Genomic DNA, 21,063 nt, shown 5'->3' with positions numbered 1-21,063 from the left:
AACACACTCCAGACAGATGCCCTCTTGTGCTTGTGCTCAAAAACTACAACTTGCAGGGGTGCAAAGCTCAGTGTTGTGGACTGTACATCCTCTGTCCCCGTGGGCTGGAGGAAAATCTGCTTACACTGAAACACACTTGCAAATGAGGCACATGTGGATGCATATGCAAATGAAATTACCATCTTGGCTTCTGATTGGACAGGCTGTGGAGGGGAGGGGCCGGGCATCCCAGGGACACTAGGCACTATGGTGACAGGTCTGACCAGCTGAAAACACACACACACACACGTGACAATCTTAATATGTGATCAGACTCTATGTCTCTCTCACACTACAGTAAAAGAAGGAAACAAGAAACAAGAAGGAAAGCAAAATAGGCCCTAGTTATCTCAAACACAGAAACGCTCAGCATATGTTCACATCTGTGGTTGATCTGCTGCTGTGAGCAACTGAAACAACAAAACAGATCATGTATAGTAATTGTTTCTGAATTTTCATATTAGCATAATCATAAAACCAATAAATAATATGGTACTGCACTTCAAGGAAAACCATGGGAATGGTTATACAAACACAGTTACTGAACCAAACTGAACAATGACTGTTTACTTCTGCCATTTTAGAGCTGCTTTACAACAAAATTTAATTCTGTTTGCATTATTGAATCATTATGTTACTGTTTATCCCTGTAAAGCTGCTTGGAAACAATCTGTATTGCTCAAAACATATGGCAAATATAATCATGGTGAATTTTTCATAATTTTTATAAAAATGTTTCAATTTTGTCATCTTCCCATTAACTTTAATATTGACAATATATTAAATAGAAATATATATATTTTTATCATTACCAGAGACTTGAAACTATAAAGACTTGACTATAGATATGACTATACTTCGAATATATGGACAACACAACTTTCTTATTTTCTATTAGTTATCCTTGCTGAGAAAAAAACACACAAACAAATCGGCCACAACTAGCTACATCACTACACTGGCTCAAATGAGTCACTAGCAGGTTATTATGTTTGTAAATAAATGTTGAAAAATGCTGAAATGTATTCAACAAAACAATTTTAATCCATTTATTTAATTGGTTAAACTAAATAAAACCCGATAACATAAATCTCAACATAAAAAGGGTCCCCGAGTCTGTAGTCCTGTAAAAATCCTGTAGAAAACACTGTATAATGGCATAAGGGGAAACATTTTCTTTGTTTCTTTCTTTCCCATCCCTCTCCTTTCCTCCTGCTGAAAGCCTACGGGACATAATCATATGCTGTTCAGTGTTCCAATCACACACTCACACACACACACGCACACGCACACGCACACGCACACACACACACACACACGCACACGCACACACACACGGTTTTAACTGCCACAGACACATGTGTATGAGTGATAATATGTCTCTGCATAAATTAGCGCACCCCACACAGGCTGACGTCATGAAAGAGGCGCAGTGTCCTTCATAAGAGCCAACATCATCAACCAGCGCACACTTAACCCTTGTGCGTCAATTAAAAAGAGTTACACACAGGTCCATAGTGGACAAAAATGTCTGTGTCAAAAAACTGTCATAAAAATTTGAAGCATGGAAGCACAGACTTAAGTTTGGTCTCATTTTAAAGAAGACCCTTGTTGTTGTTGAAGTAAAAAAAATTAAAAAGTGAAACCAAAAAAAAGTATATTTAACTTTATAAAAATGATTTATGAACATTATTGTATATTAAATATATATTTCACGAAACAAGTTAAACTCTAAAACTGCTAAATAAATAAAAAAATCCATAAATCTAAACCAGTTGTGTTTATAATTTGAGGTTGAGATCTCAAAAAATGAGCTTTCTGTAAGATCTTGTTTGGGTGCAGTACCACACTTTCTCCATTAGATGCCAGCAAAACTCCACTGGTCACACAGTGGTTGGATTTGTGATTTGCAGTAGAGTTTTTCTCTCTCAAATATTATATGCACACACACGCACACAATTGTTTTACTACACACATACAAACTGCACTCTGACATCCACACCAACACACCCACCTAATTATAACTGTATAATTTATGCAATTGGCTCTATAATATGCATAAGCAGAATAAAAGGAGAATTGTAAAAGTATTTTACGAACTTTTTATGAACTTTTTGAAGCGTCAAAAGTGTCACTTGCGTAGCTGTCAATGCAGGGACAGAAATTTCTCAGATTTCATTAAAAAGATCTTTATATGTGTTCTGAAGATAAACGAAAGTCTTACAGGTTTGAAATAACATGAGGGTCGAGCAAATGACAGTGAATTAGCCGTGCCAGGTGTGTTTGTTCAGAGTAGGAACTGAACTTTGCAGGATGCTAGGATTGGGCACCCCTGATGTAAAATGATTGTACAGGAGCTTTTTAAGCACACCCAAGAGAGTGGAGTGAGTGTGTGTGTGTGTGTGTGTGTGTGTGTGTGTGTGTGTGTGTGTGTGTGTGTGTGTGTGTGTGTGTGTGTGTGTGTGTGTGTGTGTGTGTGTGTGTGTGTGTGTGTGTGTGTGTGTGTGTCACTCACAGGAATGGCAGTGGGTATGTGTACGCTGGAGCTGGCGATGGTGGCTGGAATAGCGACGGGCATCGTCTGACCGTTCGGCAGCTGCAGGAGAACCGGAAACGTGCCGGACACAGGACTGAGGAGAAAGAAAGAAAGAAAAAAAGAAAGAAAGAAAGAAAGAAAGAAAGAGAGAAAGAGAGAAAGAAAGAAAGAAAGAGAGAGAGAGAGAGAGAGAGAGAGAGAGAGAGAGAGAGAGAGAGAGAGAGAGAGAGAAGAGAGAGAGAGAGTGAGAGAGAGAGTGAGAGAGAGAGAAAGATGGCGGAATAGAAACTAAATTCCTTTCAAACATAAAATTAACATTACTGTAATATAGAATTTAAATACACAAATAAATAAGCTACAAACACAAAAGCTATACAGCATCATGCTTTAAAGTCAACATTAAAACAGAATTTGACTGTACGTAATGTGAGTCCGCGCTGAATGCGAGTCAATCATATTCACAACATTCATCGTTATTTGCTATTGTTGCCGTAACTCTTTACAGCATTATATTAGCCAGCATTAAATTACTGCTATAAGTTACATAAAACCGCTATTTGGCTTTTGGTTCAAATTAAAAACATTATTATTGAGTGACTTCAGGGTAAATTGAAAGCTGAGGCGCGGAGCGAGCTATTACATTTTAGATAAATATAACAAAGGCAAACATATTTTTTTCCCTTTGTGATTGATCGTGCACAAAAATGTATTAAAAAACAATAGTGTCAATAGTTCTGTCTTCATGTTGACTTTAAGTGAAGTATTGAACATAAAAAATTACAGCGTGAATTTTCTCTTCAATTGGTGTGTGAAACAAAACAAAAGGCTCAAATAAAACCGGTCTAATGGTCGAGAACATATCTATGAGGTGAAAGTAAAGGCACATGGATCACAAGCAAATGAAACGAAATCATAAATTCTCCAAGTAAATGAGTGACCAAAATGAAACACCAAAATGAGGCGTAAAAGGAGAAAATGATGTCAAACCAGGAGAGAAGCAGAATAAACACGTAACGTTTAGAAGTTACTTACACTATGGATCTACTAGAGGATGGGGCCTGGGTTATAACAGAGCTAGATGTTGGAGACGGGAGGGCTTGCTGAACAACAACAGCAGCCTCAGAGCTGGCCAGAAGCACATTTGGGACTTCGAGAGAGGCAGGACGGACTATAGTGGAGATCGGCTGCAAAGAAACCTCCTGAAAACACCACACGAGAGCCACGCTAAATCAACGGCTCACACACACACACACACACACACTAAACTCCTGAGTCTGTCCTTCACTGGGCTGAGACTGGATCCTGAGCTAGTAGCCTTTACACCACAAATATGATTCATCTATGAATTAAAGACCACAATTCGTAGTGCCTTAGAGGTGTTGAACGACAGAGACCGCTGGAAAGAGTCAAGAAAAACTATACACTACCGTTCAATGGTTTGGGGGTCTGTATGATTTTTTTAAAATGCTTTTAACCCTTTGATGCACAAGCTATGCAACCCTTCTGATGCACAACATGGGTCTAAAAAGACCCGTATTCATTTCCTATGTTATTTCAGTCATGGCTGAATGTTTCTTTGCTGAATCTTTAAAATATGAGGATCTATTTTATCATTTGTTATTCCAGGTATTCATTAAATATCTTGTTTTTGATTTCCACAAATCATTATGTTTATGTTTCCTTTTTTACTTTATAAACAAACAAAGTTTCTGTATTTCTACATCAGTTTTACACACACGGGTCTAAAATGACCCGTATTCATTTCCTATGTTATTTCAGGTGGCTTTGACAGTTACAGTTATTAAAATCAAAAAGGCGGGGAAAAAAAGGCCCCTAAACTCTTAACACATAGAACCATTTCAGCATATGAAGGCTTATTCAAGACGATACGGTTCTTAATAGAACAACATTAGCTATAACATTAGCTAGCTAGTATAGAATATGTCAAAAGCTAGCTAGCTAATAGTATTGGATATGTTTCTCTTTCTCACAAGTAATTTCTCACTAGGATGTCATGGGCAAGGTAACCATAGCCTAATATTCATATATTATGTCCAGTTATCTTTTACAAAATATCAAATATTTTCTGTGGTTAAAATAAAATAAGACTTGAATCAAACGCAAATGCAAAAGCAGCTGTGTTGAGTTGTGAAATGTGTGGCAGGTGAATAGTATTATGTAATACTATAGTGATAGTATTTATGCAGTAAATATGTTCCTACTTGCGAAAATGTGCAAATATCAAAGGTTTCTATACGGGTCATTTTTGACACATGTATGTAAAATTGATGTAGAAATACAAAAACTGTGTTTATAAAGTAAGAAAGGAATATAAATATTTAATGAATATCTGGAATCACAAATGATAAAATACATATATTTTAAAGATTGAGCAGAGAAACACTCATCCATGACTGAAATAACATAGGAAATGAATATGGGTCATTTTAGACCCGTGTGTGTAAAATTGATGTAGAAATACCAAAACTGTGTTTGTTTATAAAGTAAGAAAAGAAACATAAACATAATGATTTGTGGAAATCAAAAACAAGATATCGAATGAATACCTGGGATAACAAATGATAAAATTCATATATTTTAAAGATTCAGCAAAGAAACACTCAGCCATGACTGAAATAACATAGGAAATGAATACGGGTCTATGTTGTGCATTAGAAGGGTTGTAATACAAAAAAATAATTATTCAAAAAGTAAGAAAGGTAAAATAAAAATAAGGATTTGTGATGATCAAAAACAAGTTAATTGAAGAATACCTGGAATACTGAATGATTAAATTAATTTCTTGTAAAGATATAGAAAATAAAAACTCAGTCGGGTCACTTCAGACCCATGTTGTGCATCAAAGGGTTAAAAGGAGTCTGTTCTGCTCACTAAGCCTGCATTTAAATGATCAAATATAGTAAAAACTGTAATATTGTTGTAATGTATTGTCAAGAAACATTTCAATGTTGTGCTGCTTAATATTTTTGTGGAAACTGTGATAACATTTTTCAGGATTATTTGATGAACAGAAAGAAACTGCATTTATGTGAAATACAAGTTTGTGTATCATTATAAATGTCTTGTACTGTCCCCTTTGATCAATTGCATCTGTGAAGCTTCAGTTATTCGGCAAGGATGTACATTTCCTGAAGAAAATGTGAGATGTGCTTGCAGTGGCAAAACTCGGCACTCGGTTGCTAGGGTGTGGTTACACAGTTACCATGGTGATGTTTACAGACTGATTTCCCAACCGAAACAAACGAGCCCACCTCCATGCCTGTACGATGTTCTGGTGCTGAGATAAAGCTTATTTATGTGTTTGTGCGGTTGCTAGGGTAGTCTATATGGTTGCTAGGGTTTGCTTATACAGTTTAAGGGTTGATATTTAAAGACTGTTTTCCAGTCTGAGTTTAAAAAAGCCTAACTCTGTGTTTCTACAATGTTGTGGTGCTGAGATTTTGCTTGTTAATATTGTTTAATGGTTGATAGGGTCCTGTAACTGGTTGCTACGGCATGACTATAAAGTTGTTATGTCACTACTTATTGGCTATTTGCTAGGCTGAGTCAAAAGAGCCCTACCCGAAGTCTCCCTGACCTTCTGATCCAAAGATATGATCTTACGAATTATGAGCCAATGTTAAGTCTATGGAACTTTTTTTGGCTGATTTATCCCAAGGATAAGCCAAGGATGTTTATTTTTTTTTTAGTTCTTACAAAAAATAAAACCATACAGACCCCAAAGTTTTAAATGACAGTGTAACAAGAAAAAGGTTACACTTTGTTTAACATTGTCCGTGTTACAGTGCAATTATAGATTTAAATACTGAGTAATAATAACTACATGTAATTACTATAGGGTTAGTTGCATGTAATAATGCATAATTTATAGTTATTAGTACAGTAACTATATGTAATGCGTAACAAAGACACTAAAATAAAGTGTTACCGAAATAAGTTATATTCTTCACATTAGAGCTGAAGGTAAATACAGATCACAGTGCTCAAAGTGAATTTTTATTATTTTAGATGTTATAGCTTTTTTAAAGTGTGTTTTTTAAAGTCAGAATCAGCATATTGTCTGAATTAGGAAGGAAGGAAGTCCCGTCTCTCTCACACACTCTGTCCAACAAAGACATTTTTTCATAGATAGTTCACCACTGATTTTTTTGTAGCTCTATGAAGAAATGTATTTCATGTAAAGCAAGGATCTCCAGGACAAGCTAGCAGAAGCCTACAGTGTTGAGGGTGGACTGAGGGCAGAGGCGGACACATGAATCTGGACTGCTGACACACGGCTGCAGGTTCACACACAGGACAGGGAACCCAGGAACCAAGAACTACTGACAACACAATTCTGCACACTATGAGCCTGGGGTCGTCCAGGCTGGACTTTCCTTGCAGTTAGTTGCTTTGCATTGAAAAAAAGCCTACTAAATGACCAGCACTGATGCCTGGTTCAGATTACACGATTTTGGCACGGTCCGTATGACGTAGAGTGTCGTGGGGATTCGTAAACCACAACGGTTCATCTCGTGTAGTGTGTCACAGTGGACTATAACGACTAGCGTCTGCGATGCTTCACCTCATCACGATAAAAAGACAAGCATGTTTCATTTTTTTTCGGTCCTTCACGTCGGGTTCCGCCAAGAGTGAGTGAGTGTGTGTGTGTGTGTGTATGTGTGTGTGTGCGAGTGAGTGTGTGAGTGTGTACACGAGTGAGTGCGTGTGTATGTGTGTGAGTGAGTGTGTGAGTGTGTATGTGTGCAAATGAGTGAGTGTGAGTGTGTAAGTGAGCGAGTGAGTGTGTGTGTGTGTGTGTGTGTGTGTGTGTGTGTGTGTGTGTGTGTGTGTGTGTGAGAGAGAGAGAGTGTGAGCTTCAGTGAGTGTGTGTGTGTGTGTGTGTGTGAGTGTGTATGTGTGCAAATGAGTGAGTGTGTGTCTGTAAGTGAGCAAATGAGTGAGCGTGTGTGTGAGAGTGTGAATGAGAGTGTGTGAGCGAGAGTGTAAGCTTCAGTGTGTGTGTGTGTGTGTTTGTGTGTATGTGTGCACGAGTGAGTGCATGTGTATGTGTACGAGTGAGTGTGTGAGTGTGTATGTGTGCAAATGTGTGAGTGTGTAAGTGAGCGAGTGTGTGTGTGTGTGTGTGTGTGTGTGTGTGTGTGTGTGTGTGTGTGTGTGAGAGAGAGTGTGAGAGAGTGTGAGCTTCAGTGAGTGTGTGTGTGTGTGAGTGTGTATGTGTGCAAATGAGTGAGTGTGTGTGTGTAAGTGAGCAAATAAGTGAGTGTGTGTGTGTAAGTGAGCAAGAGTGAGAGTGTGTAAGTGAGAGCGTGAGCTTCAGTGAGTGTGTGAGTGTGTATAGCCCCTTTCACACAGAGATTCTGGAAAATACACGGATAAAGTGACCCAGGATTTGACCCGGGTTTGTTTGATTTTGGTTCATTCACACTGGCAGTGATTTTCCAGAATCAGAGAGTGTGTTCACACACAACCCGTAAAAATCCCATAAAGACACGTGACATTGATGTGACATGTAATGTCTCAGCAGCGTCTATAGTTTGCTTATGAGCTGCGATTTCTTTCTCGAGAAAACACGCTTGTGCATTTTTTTCTCTGATTCAATCTAAAAACTAGCGCATTACGTACCGTTTCACTAGCCTGCTTTCACTTCACTTCAGCGTCATCATTACGTCACGGCACTGATTACGGCTTTTGTTCACACAGCGCGCGTTCCGGGACTGATCCCGGCAATATTACTAGGTCCCCAACCCGGCATCGATCCCGGCATCAATCCCAGGTCGTGCTTGCGTTCACACAGAAGGTGTTCTGGAAATTTCCCGGGATCAACGCGCTGTGTGAAAGTGGCTTATGTGTGCAAATGAGTGAGTGAGTGTGTGTGTGTGTGTGTGTGTGTGTGTGTGTGTGTGTGTGTGTGTGTGTAAGTGAGCAAGAGTGAGTGTGTGTGTGAGAGTGTGTAAGTGAGAGTGTGAGCTTCAGTGAGTGTGTGTGTGTGTGTGTGTGCACGAGTGAGTGTGTGAGTGTGTATGTGTGTGAATGTGTGAGTGTGTGTGTGTGTAAGTGAGCGTGTGTGTGAGAGTGTGAGTGAGAGTGTGTAAGTGAGAGTGTGAGCTTCAGTGAGTGTGTATGTGTGCAAATGAATGAGTGTGTGTGTGTGTGTGTGTGTGTGTGTGTGTGTGTGTGTGTGTGTGTGTGTGTGTGTGTGTGTAAGTGAGCAAGAGTGTGTGTGTGTGTGTGTGTGTGTGTGTGTGTGTGTGTATGTGTGTGTGTGTGTGTGTGTGTGTGTGTGTGTGTGTGTGTGTGTGTGTGTGTGAGAGTGTGTGTGTAAGAGTATGTAAGTGAGAGTGTGAGCTTCAGCATACGTCAGGACGTGCGGATGCAGTGTGTCTCACCTTGTCGTCGGTGGTGGTGGACTCAGGGTGGGGGAGGGGACTGTCTCGGTGGGACTCGATGGGTGTGTGCTCCTCTATCTTGTTTCGAACAACAGGAGTCGCAAGCGGAGACAAGTCCAGAGGCAACTGCAATAACCACACATACAACAGCCTGTGATTATGCGTTCAACTCACAATACTTCATGAGAGTTTAAATGGATTTTGAAATGTTCGATTAAATTAGTTTCATAAGTTACATTTTGATGGAAGATTATAAATGATGAATCATGCAAAATAAGATTTGAATCTTGCTATAGTGCCTATTAACTCACTCGCACCTACTCTATCTTTCAAAAGTTTGGGGTCAGTAAGATTTTTTATTTATTTAAAGAAATTGATACTTTTATTTAGCAAGGACACATTAGTTTGATCAAAAATTTACACTAAAGACATTTATAATGTTACACAAGATTTTTATTTCAAATAAATGTTCTTTTGACCTTTCTATTCACCAAAGAATGCTAAAAATAAAGTGCATCAAGGTTTCCATCACAATATGAAAAAGCACAACTGTTTTCAACATTGATAATAATCCTAAATGTTTCTTGATCATCAAATCATCCCCATGTCCCTTTATGGGCTCCATATTAAATTTATCAAAAGTGACAGTAAAGACATTTTATAATGTTACAAAAGATTTCTATTTATACCTTTTTTATTTTCATCAAATCATCCTGAACATCAATGTATCACATTTTCCTTAAAAACATTGAGCAGCACAACTGTTTAAAACATTAATAATAATCATAAATGTTTCCTGAGCATCAAATCATCATATTAGACTGATTTCTGAAGGATCATGTGACACTGAAGACTGGAGTAATGATGCTGAAAATTTATCACAGGAATAAATTACATTTTAAAATATACTCAAAATTGTAATGTGTCGTGTAATAATATTGCACAAAATGACAATAAAAAACAAATAAATGCAGCCTTGGTGAACATAAAATGCTTCTTTCAAAAACATGAACAAATCTCACCGACCTCAAACATAAATAAACGGGCATCTTTACCTTTTTAATGTCATCCTCCGTGGCCTTCTTGAAGTCATGCTCAAAGGGGCTGGTGAGCTCGTTGAACAGCCCGACCTCCTCGCAGTTCTTCAGGAAGCGGGTCGGTGTCGGCGTCTGGTCTGCAATAGCAGACAATAAACACAGAAACCCATGAACAACTATAGTTTGAGTGCGTTTTCCTTTACTGTGACGATCAGGTGACCCACCAGCGATGATGACACTCTCATTGCGGGCCGGACCGAATCTCAGGGTCATCTCATGCTTGTGTTTATGCACCGCCAGGTGGTCTTCATTTGTGAATCTCTGTTGCAGGCAGACAGTCAATATGTAGAGGAGAACAGCATGTGAAAAAGAAAACGGACAGCAAGCATGTAACTTAAAGGGACAGTTCACCCAAAAATGTAAATTCTGTCAGTATTTACTCTCCCTCATGTTGTTCCAACCCCGTAAGACCTTCGTTCAGGCCTCGAGTCAGTTCACTAGTGTAATAGCCTAAGCTTCTGTTGTTGTACGTCACACGTAGGCTCACTATTGGCCGACGCTGGTCATGTGTGTGTGATGCGTGTGACGTACAACAACAGAAGCGTACGCTATTATACTAGTGAACTGACTCGAGGCCCACAGAGAAGGAAACGAATAGTTGAAATAAAGTAAACAAAAAGTATTCTCGTCGCTTGATAAACTTAAGATTGAGGCACTGTAGTCACTTGGACTATTTTAACAATGTCTTCAATAACTTTTCGGGGAACAAGTTTCAATCCCTTAGAAGGCTATGGAGGAGTGATCGAGCTCTCAGATTTAATCAGAAATATCTTAATTCGTGTTCTGAAGATGAACGAAGGTCTTACGAGGTTGGAACAACATGAGGGAGAGTACATACTGACAGAATTTTCATTTTTGGGTGAACTATCCCTTTAACTGCAGTGTTTATTTACAGTTCTTAGCATAAGTGAACACACCCATGCTAAAGTTGACTAAAAAGAAGAATAAAAAAATCATCTTTTGGAAATTGATCTTAATGCCTTAATTTAAAAAATGATGAGCTAATGAACATGGGGCACTTTCAATAAGATCATCTCTCAATGCAAATCAAACCAGCTATTCGCCTAACTGAAATAACACCATGCCAATCTCTAGATATGGTGAAGGGAATGTGATGATGTGGGATATTTTAATTAAGGCCAAGGGAACTTTATCAGGATGCATAGTATCCTGATCCATGAAATAACTGGGCTTTAAAAATAAAAATCTGCCTGACTCTATGGGAATTTAACATAGGGGTGTCCTGACTTACGCAACCTGTATTTATAGGAAGAACTTTTATGTATTTACGATACATTATTCATTCACAAAGAAAATTGGTGTCCTTAAAGGCTGGATTTTTCCTCATTTTTTTTTTAAATTAAGGCATTAAGATCAATTTCCAAAAGATGATTTTTTATTCCTCTTTTTAGTCAACTTTAGCATGGGTGTGTTCACGTATGCTAAGCACTGTAAGTATGTGTTAGTGTTTTAAGTCAGTGATCACGTGCCTGTCCGCAGCCGGGAGCAGTGCAGAGGAACGGTTTATCATCACTCATGTTCACAGCTTCAGTCTGCCACCTGATAACATGGGGGAAAGTCACATCAAACATGCAACTTTTCATTAGTCAACAACATAATGATTTAAAGCCACATCTAAGAACAAAAAAACATGACTTGTACAGAACCGGTCAAAAGTTTAGAAACATTGCTATTTTTAGTCTCTTATGCTCACCAAGACTGCATTTATTTGATCAACAAAAAAAGTAAAATTGTATATATAGTAAAGTGTAATTTATTCTTGTGATCAAAGCTGAATTTTCAGCATCATTACTCCAGTGTCACATGATCCTTCAGAAATCATCATAATATGATGATTTATTATATTAATGTTTAAAACAGTTGTGCTGCTTTGATTTTTATAAACCTTTCAGAAATATTCGATAAATAAAAAGTTTTTAAAAAAGCATTTATTTAAAATAGAAATCTTCACAATATACACTTTTACTATATATATTTTTTAAAGAAATTAATACTTTTATTAAGCAAAGATGTGTCAAACTGATATAAAGGTGATAGTAAAGATTTTATTTTTTATTCATCAATGAATCCTGAAAAAAGTATCACAGGTTATAACAAATATTAAGCAGAAAAACTATTTCAAACATTGATAATAAATCATCATATTATACTGATTTCTGAAGGATCATGTGACACTGAAGAGTAATGATGCTGAAAATTCAGCTTTGATCACAGGAATAAATTACATTTTACTATATATTTACAAAGAAACCCATTATTTTAATATTATTTCACAATATTGATGAATTTTTCATTAAATAAATACAGGCTTCATGAGCATAAGAAACTACTTTTAAAAAATTCAGCAACAATGAGTATTAATCAGCACTACTGTCACTGAATTGGTGTTGTTTCAAACCAAGCTGTCACAGCAGATTTGACAGGACACAGATAAGGATTAAAAGTAGAATGACAGGCATCATGCATCCCGTCTATATAATTGAATATAACTTAAATACTTGACATTGGTGTCTATGTGTTAGTTAAACCCCTCAATCACTCACATGCAGTAGTGAATGTGCTCTAACATCAGCCTGATATCAACACAAGCTATTGTCACATTCTGCTTTAACGTTACGTCCTTCTAAATATCACTGTATTTCTATACTATCACCACGCTAAAGTTAAAGCGCCAGTGTCTTTAACCACAAACCTGCAATTGTTTAGTGCATTTCCAGGGACGCCGGGACTGTATCAACACTAAACAGATTGTTTACATCAGTCTCAGCAGGCTAATCAATGCTCAGCCTCATCTCTCATTCATTTCAATGGGACCTCAGCTAACTTAGCTGTTAGCATGCGTCGCCATATTAACAACAAAGAAACAGACAAGCTCTGAACATGTCATAAAGCTGCGTTTTTAATGTGGTACATAATCAGACTATTCTACTAGCCAAGCGAAAGCTATTTTAAAGGCGTGTCTGTTTATAAAAAGTGTGCATTGATGCGTTTACTCACCCGCAGGCTGAACCCTGAAGAGCCAAAGCCCACTTATTCCACCTCTCGCGAGAATTAGGAACTCCATTAAAGACAAAACATGTGCCAAACTCTCGCGAGACGTAGGTACTCATGCTCGCCCCAGAGCCAAGCCCTTTAAACTCTTATTTCGGGATAAATGTGTGCTCTGCTGACCCCTTTAGAGCTGAAGTGATGAGCTCTCCCTTTGGTGTATCGTTTTTTTATTATTATTTAAAGATTTAACAACTGATTTTGTAATGTAATGTAAAGCATAATATGCAAAAGCAATAGCGGCAATTCATTAAGGTCCTATTCATTAAGGTTCGCCAATGCAGTAACAATAAGCAATACATTTGTTGCACGTTTTAGGATTAATCTTTTATTATTATTTGCAAACGTAGGTAAATAAAAATGCAACTGTTAATTGGTAGTTCAAGTCCATATAATAATTTTAACATCTTTTGATCTTAATGTATTAGTAAACATTAAAATAACTAAGATAAATAAATGCTTTAGACGTATTTTTAGTGCTAGTTCATGTTAACTAATGTAGTTAAATAATGAAACCTCATCGTAACGTATTACCACAAAAACGTACGTTTCACTTAAGTTCTCTTCACAAAGTTAGACAGATTATGTACTTCACTTTAAAACAAAAGTTGCTCAACTTGGTAGTTGGTGACGTATACCATGAACACAAGGCATGTGAATAAAAATGAAGCAGACACCACAGAGAAACGGTGAACTGTGATTTAAATTTATTAAATGCAATTTACAAATGCAATGGTGGCTTTTAATTGGCTTTCAACCAATTGCTATAAATTTAAGTCACACTATCAACCAGCAGTTTAACCCCTGAAAACATCTAAATGTGGACTCTTACAGTCTACACACACACACACTCTTTCATTCACACCCTCGCTCTCTCAAACACACTTTCCCTATTCTGATGTACAGAAAGTGCTATCAGGTTCTTTATATCCATGAAGCAGCACCGAAGGAGCTGTTGCTGTTCTTATTGAATGGGCATGAACAGGATTTGGTTAGATAGTTAAACAACAATATTTAATTGTTACATGATTTCTTTTAACATAGTGGGCTTCATATTTTTTCCTCCTGCAGAGACCAACAACAGACGTTTTGGTAGCAACAGCTAAAACACGTAGTCATAACTGCACTAAATGCGTTTACACAACTATCAGATTTTACATGGCGAACAGGATGAGGAAAGCCACCATCAGACAGAAGAGCCCCATGGCTTCAGACAGAGCGAAACCCAGGATGGCGTAAGAGAAGAGCTGCTGCTTTAGAGACGGGTTCCTGCAACAAACAACACAAAACACAGCGCTTTACTAGAAATTACATGCAGAGATGCATGCAAATATTGACAAAGATTGTTTGAAATTCTTTGAAATTAGCAGCATTTCCATCCAAAATTATGAATTTATCTTGCGCAGAAAATTTGAATATCGCATAAAACATTTGTGAATAAAGCAGCGTTTCCATCCCATGTGTTCGAGAGAACAAAGATCAACACTTCCTGAGAAATTGGCGCAAAATATCTGTGATAAAAAAGGAAGTTGCTGCAATCGGGGAAGAAACTGTGGCTCTTTTTCCCTCCATCATAAATGAGTTGCGTCTCAGAGAAGCAGACGAAACACATTAAACGCTGTCATGTTCTCTTGCGTTCGGATGCTGGTGTTCGGGAACGCAATCAGATGAGACTTTCTGAGGGAATTAAACCAAATCACTCCGATGACAGACTTTGACTCAGGCGTTTCAGAACCATCAAACCAACATTAGAGATGCTGTGATTTGATTGGTTCGCTGGTTAGTCCGGTTATCCAATCACATGCTCTGCTGAGCCAAAGTCACAAGACATTTTTGGTTGCGCATCAAGGGATTTATTTGGTAAATGTGTTTCCATCTTAGTATATCATAATTTTTTTTAAAAAAAACATGGAATTTCCATCCAGCACTTCCCAAAATCCGAATAGAAATGTGTGGATGGAAACATAGCTAGTGAAATGTACAAAGACTCGTTAACAATTAAAACGAATTTCTTCTCGTCTGTGTCAGTCTCCAATGTAGTAATTACAATGCAGCGCTTTCAGGTTCTACATCCGAATGCCGGCTCCCCATTGGCCAGCTCCTGAGGTGATCATGTGACCAGTGTCGGCTAATGGTATTGGTATTAAAGCGCTGCACTGTATTTATGACATAAACAGCGTAGGAGACGTTAAGAAATTTTTTTTAAAAGTTGGTGTTCTTGCGCACAAACTTTTCTCGTCGCTTCATAAAATTAAGGATGAACCACTGGAGTCACATGGACTATTTTAACGATGTCTTTACTACCTTTCTCGACCTTAAAAGTTGTAATTAAATTGGTGTCTATGGAGGAGTCAGAGAGCTCTATATTAATATTACATTAGAATATTAAAGAATATTTCACATTTATTACCATTTTTGCTGTATTTTTGAACAAATAAATACAGCCTTGGCGTGGCGGAAAATTTTTTGTGTGTTTTTTTTATAAGACTGATCGTGAACTGATCTCCTGACCTGGCATATCCGATGATAAGGCTCCCGAACACCGTTCCGATCCCAGCGCCGGATCCAGCCACTCCCACGGTGGCAGCTCCCGCTCCGATGAACTTGGCGGCGGTGTCGATGTCGCGGCTCACGGCGCTGGTCTGGAAGCTCCTGAGGGCCTGAGTGAAGGCCGACTGCGGCAGGACAGCACCACTGACCTGCAGGTGCAAGAGAGGGCTTACTTGACCTCTACACGACCTGCCACACATCATCCTTTAACAGCAATCGAGCTAAAACATGAGTCAGCTTCAATGTGACAAGCAATCATATTTCTCACCAGAAGGAATCACTACGGAGTTTATGAGGAACAGATGCCATATAGGGTTAGTTCACCCAAAAATAAAAATTGTAGGGATGCACGATGTGTCGTCCACCATATCAGTATCAGCCGATAACGATATGTTGTGCATATTACGTGCATATTAATGAATATCAAAAAGATTTGATCGATAAATTAAAATTGATAAATAATGGATTATTTCCTTCAGCGGAGACTCTTCAGATGCGCAGTTTGCGCACTGTTCGCAATGATGGTTTTGAATTGCTGAAAAAGGAAAACACAGTTCAGTGCAACAAGCGCAGCTCAAGTCTCAAATAACATTATGAGAACATTATAATTGTGTACTTGGGATATGGCTCACACCTGTCAAGTATCCCGTTTTGGCCGGGAAAGTCCCGTATTTAACCCTTCTTTCCCGCCGTCCTCCCGTATTAGTATTTTCCCGTAAATCTCCCGTATTTTAACCTGCGATATTAAAAAATAATAATGTCCCGGGCGGATTAAAAAAAACAAAAATTCGCAATCTCACATTCGCAATCTGAGCTCTGTCACTAGCCACGCGATAACTGCCACCTCCAGTAGCCTACTACAGGTACAGTTGTCGCGAGGTTAGTGTGTGAGTGAGGTCATATGATGAGTTACAACGCAAAAAAAAAAAAAAAAAAAATTCTGCCACAGATGATGGACGCTACGACAGAGACGGAAGGCACTCCTGCCACAAAACCAAAACCCTAATGTAAATACCGCGATCAATGGGACAGCGAATTTACTTTTCTGAAGAGGAGCAGGGTAGGGGACAGTCACGCGTTTTGTAACTGCGACTTTAGCATCTTAAAACCTGTTAACCGTTGCCAGTGCGCCGGCGCACTGAAGCGTTTTTTGTTTGTTTAAATAGTTCAAAGTTACTATCAGATGTAATGTTATTACCTTGACAAACTATACATCATTAAAAAGATATAACACTCAAGTTTCAGTATTTGACCACTATTGTATTCTCAGAAACTTTGAAGATGTTTCATACAAAATAAATTTGTAATAAATTTACAAAACTTTGTAGCTATTAATAACTATTTTTTTCATTATGAAAATAATTAATTCTACATTTACAATAAACTGCCAGGTGTCAGCTTTCAAATGAGATCATACTTGTGATTTTAGTGCAAAGTGTTTATGAACTGTAGGCTATCTGTTTCAGTTTGGGTATGCCATTTCTGTCTGAGGATTTTTCAAGAGTTGGGTTGCAGCCTAACAGGTTAAAGGATACAAAGTCTGCAACAAATTTGAACAATAACTCACTAAAAGAGTAAAGAAAAGTTATGTGACATGTAAAGAAAAACTGTAAAAGAAAAGCAATATGAAATTAAAAGAATGTGTGGAATGAAAATAAAATGTAAATGTAGAGACAAGCAATGTTAAATGAACAAAAAATATGCAAATAAGCCTTTAAAATAAATGCTCTTCATATATACCCTTTTGTGTTTTCATTTAGGCTATAACACTTGTCTTAAAATGTAAGGGATAACGTGACTGGAGCTTGGTTTGGGGTGGTGGGACTGCTTGCGGTGGGCGTCGGAAAATTTCCCTTATTTTCAAATCCAAAACTTGACAGGTATGATGGCTTTGAATCGTGAGAAGTTTTTTTTTTTTTAAATCAGGCTCTCAAATTATAGAAAAATCTGGATTTAGATTTATTGGCCAATATATCAGTTATCGGCTTTCAAATATAAATTATTATCGGTCTCGGCCAAAATATTCATATCGGTGCATCCCTAAAACAATTGTCATCGTTTACTCACCCACACCCAAACTTCAAACCCATGACACTTTGGTTCATCTTCGAAACACACACAAAGTTATTTCTAATGAAAGCTGAGAGGTTTTTGTCCCTTCAAAGTCCAGGAAACCAAAACATAGAGATCTAAAAAGGTCATAAAGGCATCATAAAATGAACCAATATGAATGTTCTTGGAAACAGATGAGATCACTTATATGATGAACAGATTTAATTTACGATTTACCGAAGATGTATGGGCTTGGAAATACTTGAGGGCGAGTAAATGACAGTTTTCATTTTCACATGAACTATTCCTTTAACACGCTTGCAGTGGATCAGAAGAGCTCTGTATCAACAAATCAAGTTGATAAAGTTATATTTCATCTTTTGTCTCTGATGCCTTGTATCTCATCTACAAAGCAGGACCTTCAAGCCTGCAATAAAGAGTTATTATAAATGAAATGAGCTGAATTCGGAGCATAAAGGCATGTTTGGCAGTCACCTCTGGTTTGGCCTCTGGTCGGGAGAGCACAGCAGCAGAAAGCGGCCTGTACAGGGACCTGGAGCCCGCACGCACCTACAACACACAAATACACTGACTGTAACCAGATTATAAGACAACAGCTGTCAAAAAAGGGGGTGAATTTATAAGAAACAGTATTGATCAGTTTTCTGAAAGGCATGTATGCTGGGAAAGGTCAGTTCCTAAAGATATTCCTTTATGATGCATTTAAATTAGGAGTATTAAAGGGCCCTTATTATGGCTTTTTGAATATTCCCTTTCATGCAGTGTGTAATACAGCTGTTTGTGAATGTAAACGTTCTCCAAAGTTGTAAAGTCGAAAGAGCACGATAAATAAAGTTGTCTCCCAAAAGAAAGAATCGACTATACGAGTCGTTTTTCATTCGAATCTCACTGCGTGACGCCTTTCGCGAACAACTTGTCCAGGTCATTTCACTGACCACAGCTTCTCAAGTTCAAAGCCGGATTCACAAAACGCTTGCTCATGAAAGATGGGTCGATACTCAGTTTATTTGGACCAACTTGCTCCCCAGAATCACATCCTGCAAGTATGATTAATTATTGATAATATTACATAAATAATATTGTATATATTTTCGACAGGTGTTCAAAATACATTGTTTTGTGTTTTACATTGTGTAGGTCTCCAGCTAACGCACATTATAATATTTTGATGTTTTTTGACCTTTGACGCATGAAAACCTGTTGTAGGAGACTCAAAACATTTTTTTAGCAGCCTTTAAAATAGCATAACAGGGGCACTTTCAATAGTCTTCGTGTATGACGTATCCATTAACACCGTAGAGAAGTGTATACTGCCGAGATACCAGTACCAACAATCTGTCTGGCTACGTTCACACTGCAAGCCTTAGTGCTCAATTTTGATTGCATATCTGTTCACATTGTTGTAATACAACATTAGATTGTAGTGTGAACATATCATGGTCCTGAACTGCATGTGAAAGAACGATAAAAAGACATAACGCAGCACGCTGTCATACGGAAGTAAACACAGTGATTACGTGTTTATGTATAGTGTGCTCAGCGAATTTATGCGCAAGCAATATAAAAAATAAAAAAAACGAGGATGTGTAAAAAGAGGAGTTGATCTTCTGCCTGTATATAAAGTGGTCACTGTCATACTTATGAGCTCTGAGACATCACTGTCCTTCACGGACTACCTTTCGCTGGTCTGGATAACGTCGCCGGGTATGTCAAATCTTTGAAGCGATATGAGTTGACTGTTCAGACTGATTATCAGTCCTGTATCAGATTTAGGAGCACATATAGAAATGGCCCGAAACAGAATTGAAAAGATCAGATTTCATGTGGTTTGTCACTGTCATGAGAAAAAGATCTGAAAAAAAAAAAAAACACTGATTTGGGCCACATTTACCTGCAGTCTGAACATAGCCTAAAACTGGCCTGTTATCTTAAATGTTACAGGTTCAGTCCCACAACAGGACATCCCGTGAAGTGCCCTTGATAAAGACAACCTTCCTCTCAGGTTACACCAAGGGGACCGCCACTGAAATGTCTTACTTAAGATACTTTGGAAGATATCAACAAATAAAATTACGCAAATAAAAATAAACAAAACGCTTTTTAGGTTATAGAAAGAGAACTGACATCTTAATCACTGCAATGAATAACGTTACCACCAGGACTATGTGGAATAACCACTTTCCACGAACACAGAAGACGGCCCAGATTAATGTCTTGATATCTAGCACAGCGTTTGACCTTAACGAACTCAAAAGCCTAAAGCAAAAGGTCAAAGGTAATCTACAACAGCCGTGACGTTTCACGTTAACCCTTTTAAATCCGTCAAAGAGTGAATGAATTACTGACGTCAAGCTCAACCCGCAGGCCGAACATCGGCGCTTTCAACAACAACACACACACACACACACACACACACACACACACACACACACACACACACTCACTCACTCACTCACACTCACCAGGGCGGGTGTGGAGACGAACTTCGCGCAGGTGAACATTTTGAAATGTGAGTGATTTTGAGCGGCTTCTGCAAAAGACAAAATATGAGGTCAGAGGAGATTTATATGAAGAGCTTAAGAAATACAGCTGTCGTACGCCCCAAAAACGTCTCCTCGCAATATCCCGAGTCTGTGTTCATACAGATGAGGATGAAGGATGGCTGTAGATTTATCTGTTCAGAATGAACGCACTCACCGAAAGCAGAGGTCGAACCACTGGCTATACTGCGCATGCGCACAACTGACTCTGCGTAATGACCCGGATATTGCTGTGACGTCAACGCAAGGTCGTTGCTTTCGAGCTTTATTGGAAATAGCTCAGAGACAATTCACAAAGCCACAGAAATTATCAACATCATTATCCTCAATACACCAATATAATATGGATGTATTAACTATAATTGCATTTTTGTTAAAAGATGGACAGCAGCCTTAGAGAGTTTCATATAGTTAAATATTTATTTATATATTTAAAACCGTAGGTTTTTTTCATTTAAATATTTAGCCTACAGAAATACAGAACAAATTTCGGGAACATAAAAAGAAAAATATGCTAAATGAAATAAATAATATTTGATGTTCGCATAGCTTTTTTATTTGAGTATAATTTCTTTAATAGCAGATAAAGTGTTTGATCTGAATGTAAATGCCGATTAGATTAAAGGTTACAGAATTTGACTGCTTATAATAAACATAAAAATGAGTAATTGTTTAAAGAAAAAATATTTTGGTATACATAACCATGACCAGTGTTGGGTAAGTTATTGTAAAGAAGTATCTAATAGCTA

The 21,063-nt window shown here is 37.9% G+C and overlaps 2 protein-coding genes across 3 annotated transcripts in view; both read right to left on the bottom strand.

Annotated features, from left to right (window-relative positions):
• Positions 1–13,162, bottom strand: part of atf2 (activating transcription factor 2) — a 34,605-nt gene extending 21,443 nt beyond the window's left edge. Inside the window, exons 1-8 of one of the 2 annotated variants that reach the window (XM_077206960.1) lie at positions 13,101–13,143; positions 11,573–11,642; positions 10,247–10,343; positions 10,041–10,159; positions 8,986–9,111; positions 3,608–3,774; positions 2,555–2,669; positions 180–266 (exon numbers count right to left, since the gene is read on the bottom strand). In XM_077206960.1, the coding sequence (XP_077063075.1) occupies positions 180–266; positions 2,555–2,669; positions 3,608–3,774; positions 8,986–9,111; positions 10,041–10,159; positions 10,247–10,343; positions 11,573–11,620 (759 nt within the window). In that variant the 5' untranslated portion in view covers positions 11,621–11,642; positions 13,101–13,143. Of the gene's footprint in view, positions 1–179; positions 267–2,554; positions 2,670–3,607; positions 3,775–8,985; positions 9,112–10,040; positions 10,160–10,246; positions 10,344–11,572; positions 11,643–13,100 lie in introns of both variants that reach the window. The other variant, XM_077206961.1, reaches the window with a different exon arrangement.
• A 674-nt stretch (positions 13,163–13,836) lies between these two features.
• atp5mc3a (ATP synthase membrane subunit c locus 3a) lies at positions 13,837–20,562 on the bottom strand. Its single transcript, XM_077206958.1, has 5 exons — positions 20,472–20,562; positions 20,237–20,304; positions 18,249–18,323; positions 15,663–15,850; positions 13,837–14,420 (listed from the first exon to the last, which is right to left on the bottom strand). Exons 1-5 carry the CDS (start codon positions 20,506–20,508, stop codon positions 14,306–14,308), a joined length of 483 nt encoding a protein of 160 aa, XP_077063073.1. The 5' UTR covers positions 20,509–20,562; the 3' UTR covers positions 13,837–14,305.
• Positions 20,563–21,063: the final 501 nt, after the last annotated feature.

This window comes from Siphateles boraxobius, unplaced genomic scaffold (genome assembly GCF_051911475.1).
Source record: "Siphateles boraxobius isolate OS27281-9 unplaced genomic scaffold, OSU_SipBor_1 59, whole genome shotgun sequence".
In the NCBI taxonomy this organism is placed as follows: Eukaryota; Metazoa; Chordata; class Actinopteri; order Cypriniformes; family Leuciscidae; genus Siphateles; species Siphateles boraxobius.
The sequence above is the reverse complement of the archived record's forward strand: the minus strand, read 5'-3'. Positions and strand labels throughout refer to the sequence as shown.

Bases quoted from the DNA above. Each gene is read 5' to 3' on its own strand.
- atp5mc3a (XM_077206958.1), bottom strand. From the start codon at position 20,508: ATGCGCAGTATAGCCAGTGGTTCGACCTCTGCTTTCG. The intron at 20,305-20,471 runs GTGAGTGCGTTC...TGTCTTTTGCAG, and splicing joins TGGTTCGACCTCTGCTTTCG to AAGCCGCTCAAAATCACTCA. The intron at 14,421-15,662 runs GTCAGGAGATCA...TGTTTGTTGCAG, and splicing joins CTTATCATCGGATATGCCAG to GAACCCGTCTCTAAAGCAGC.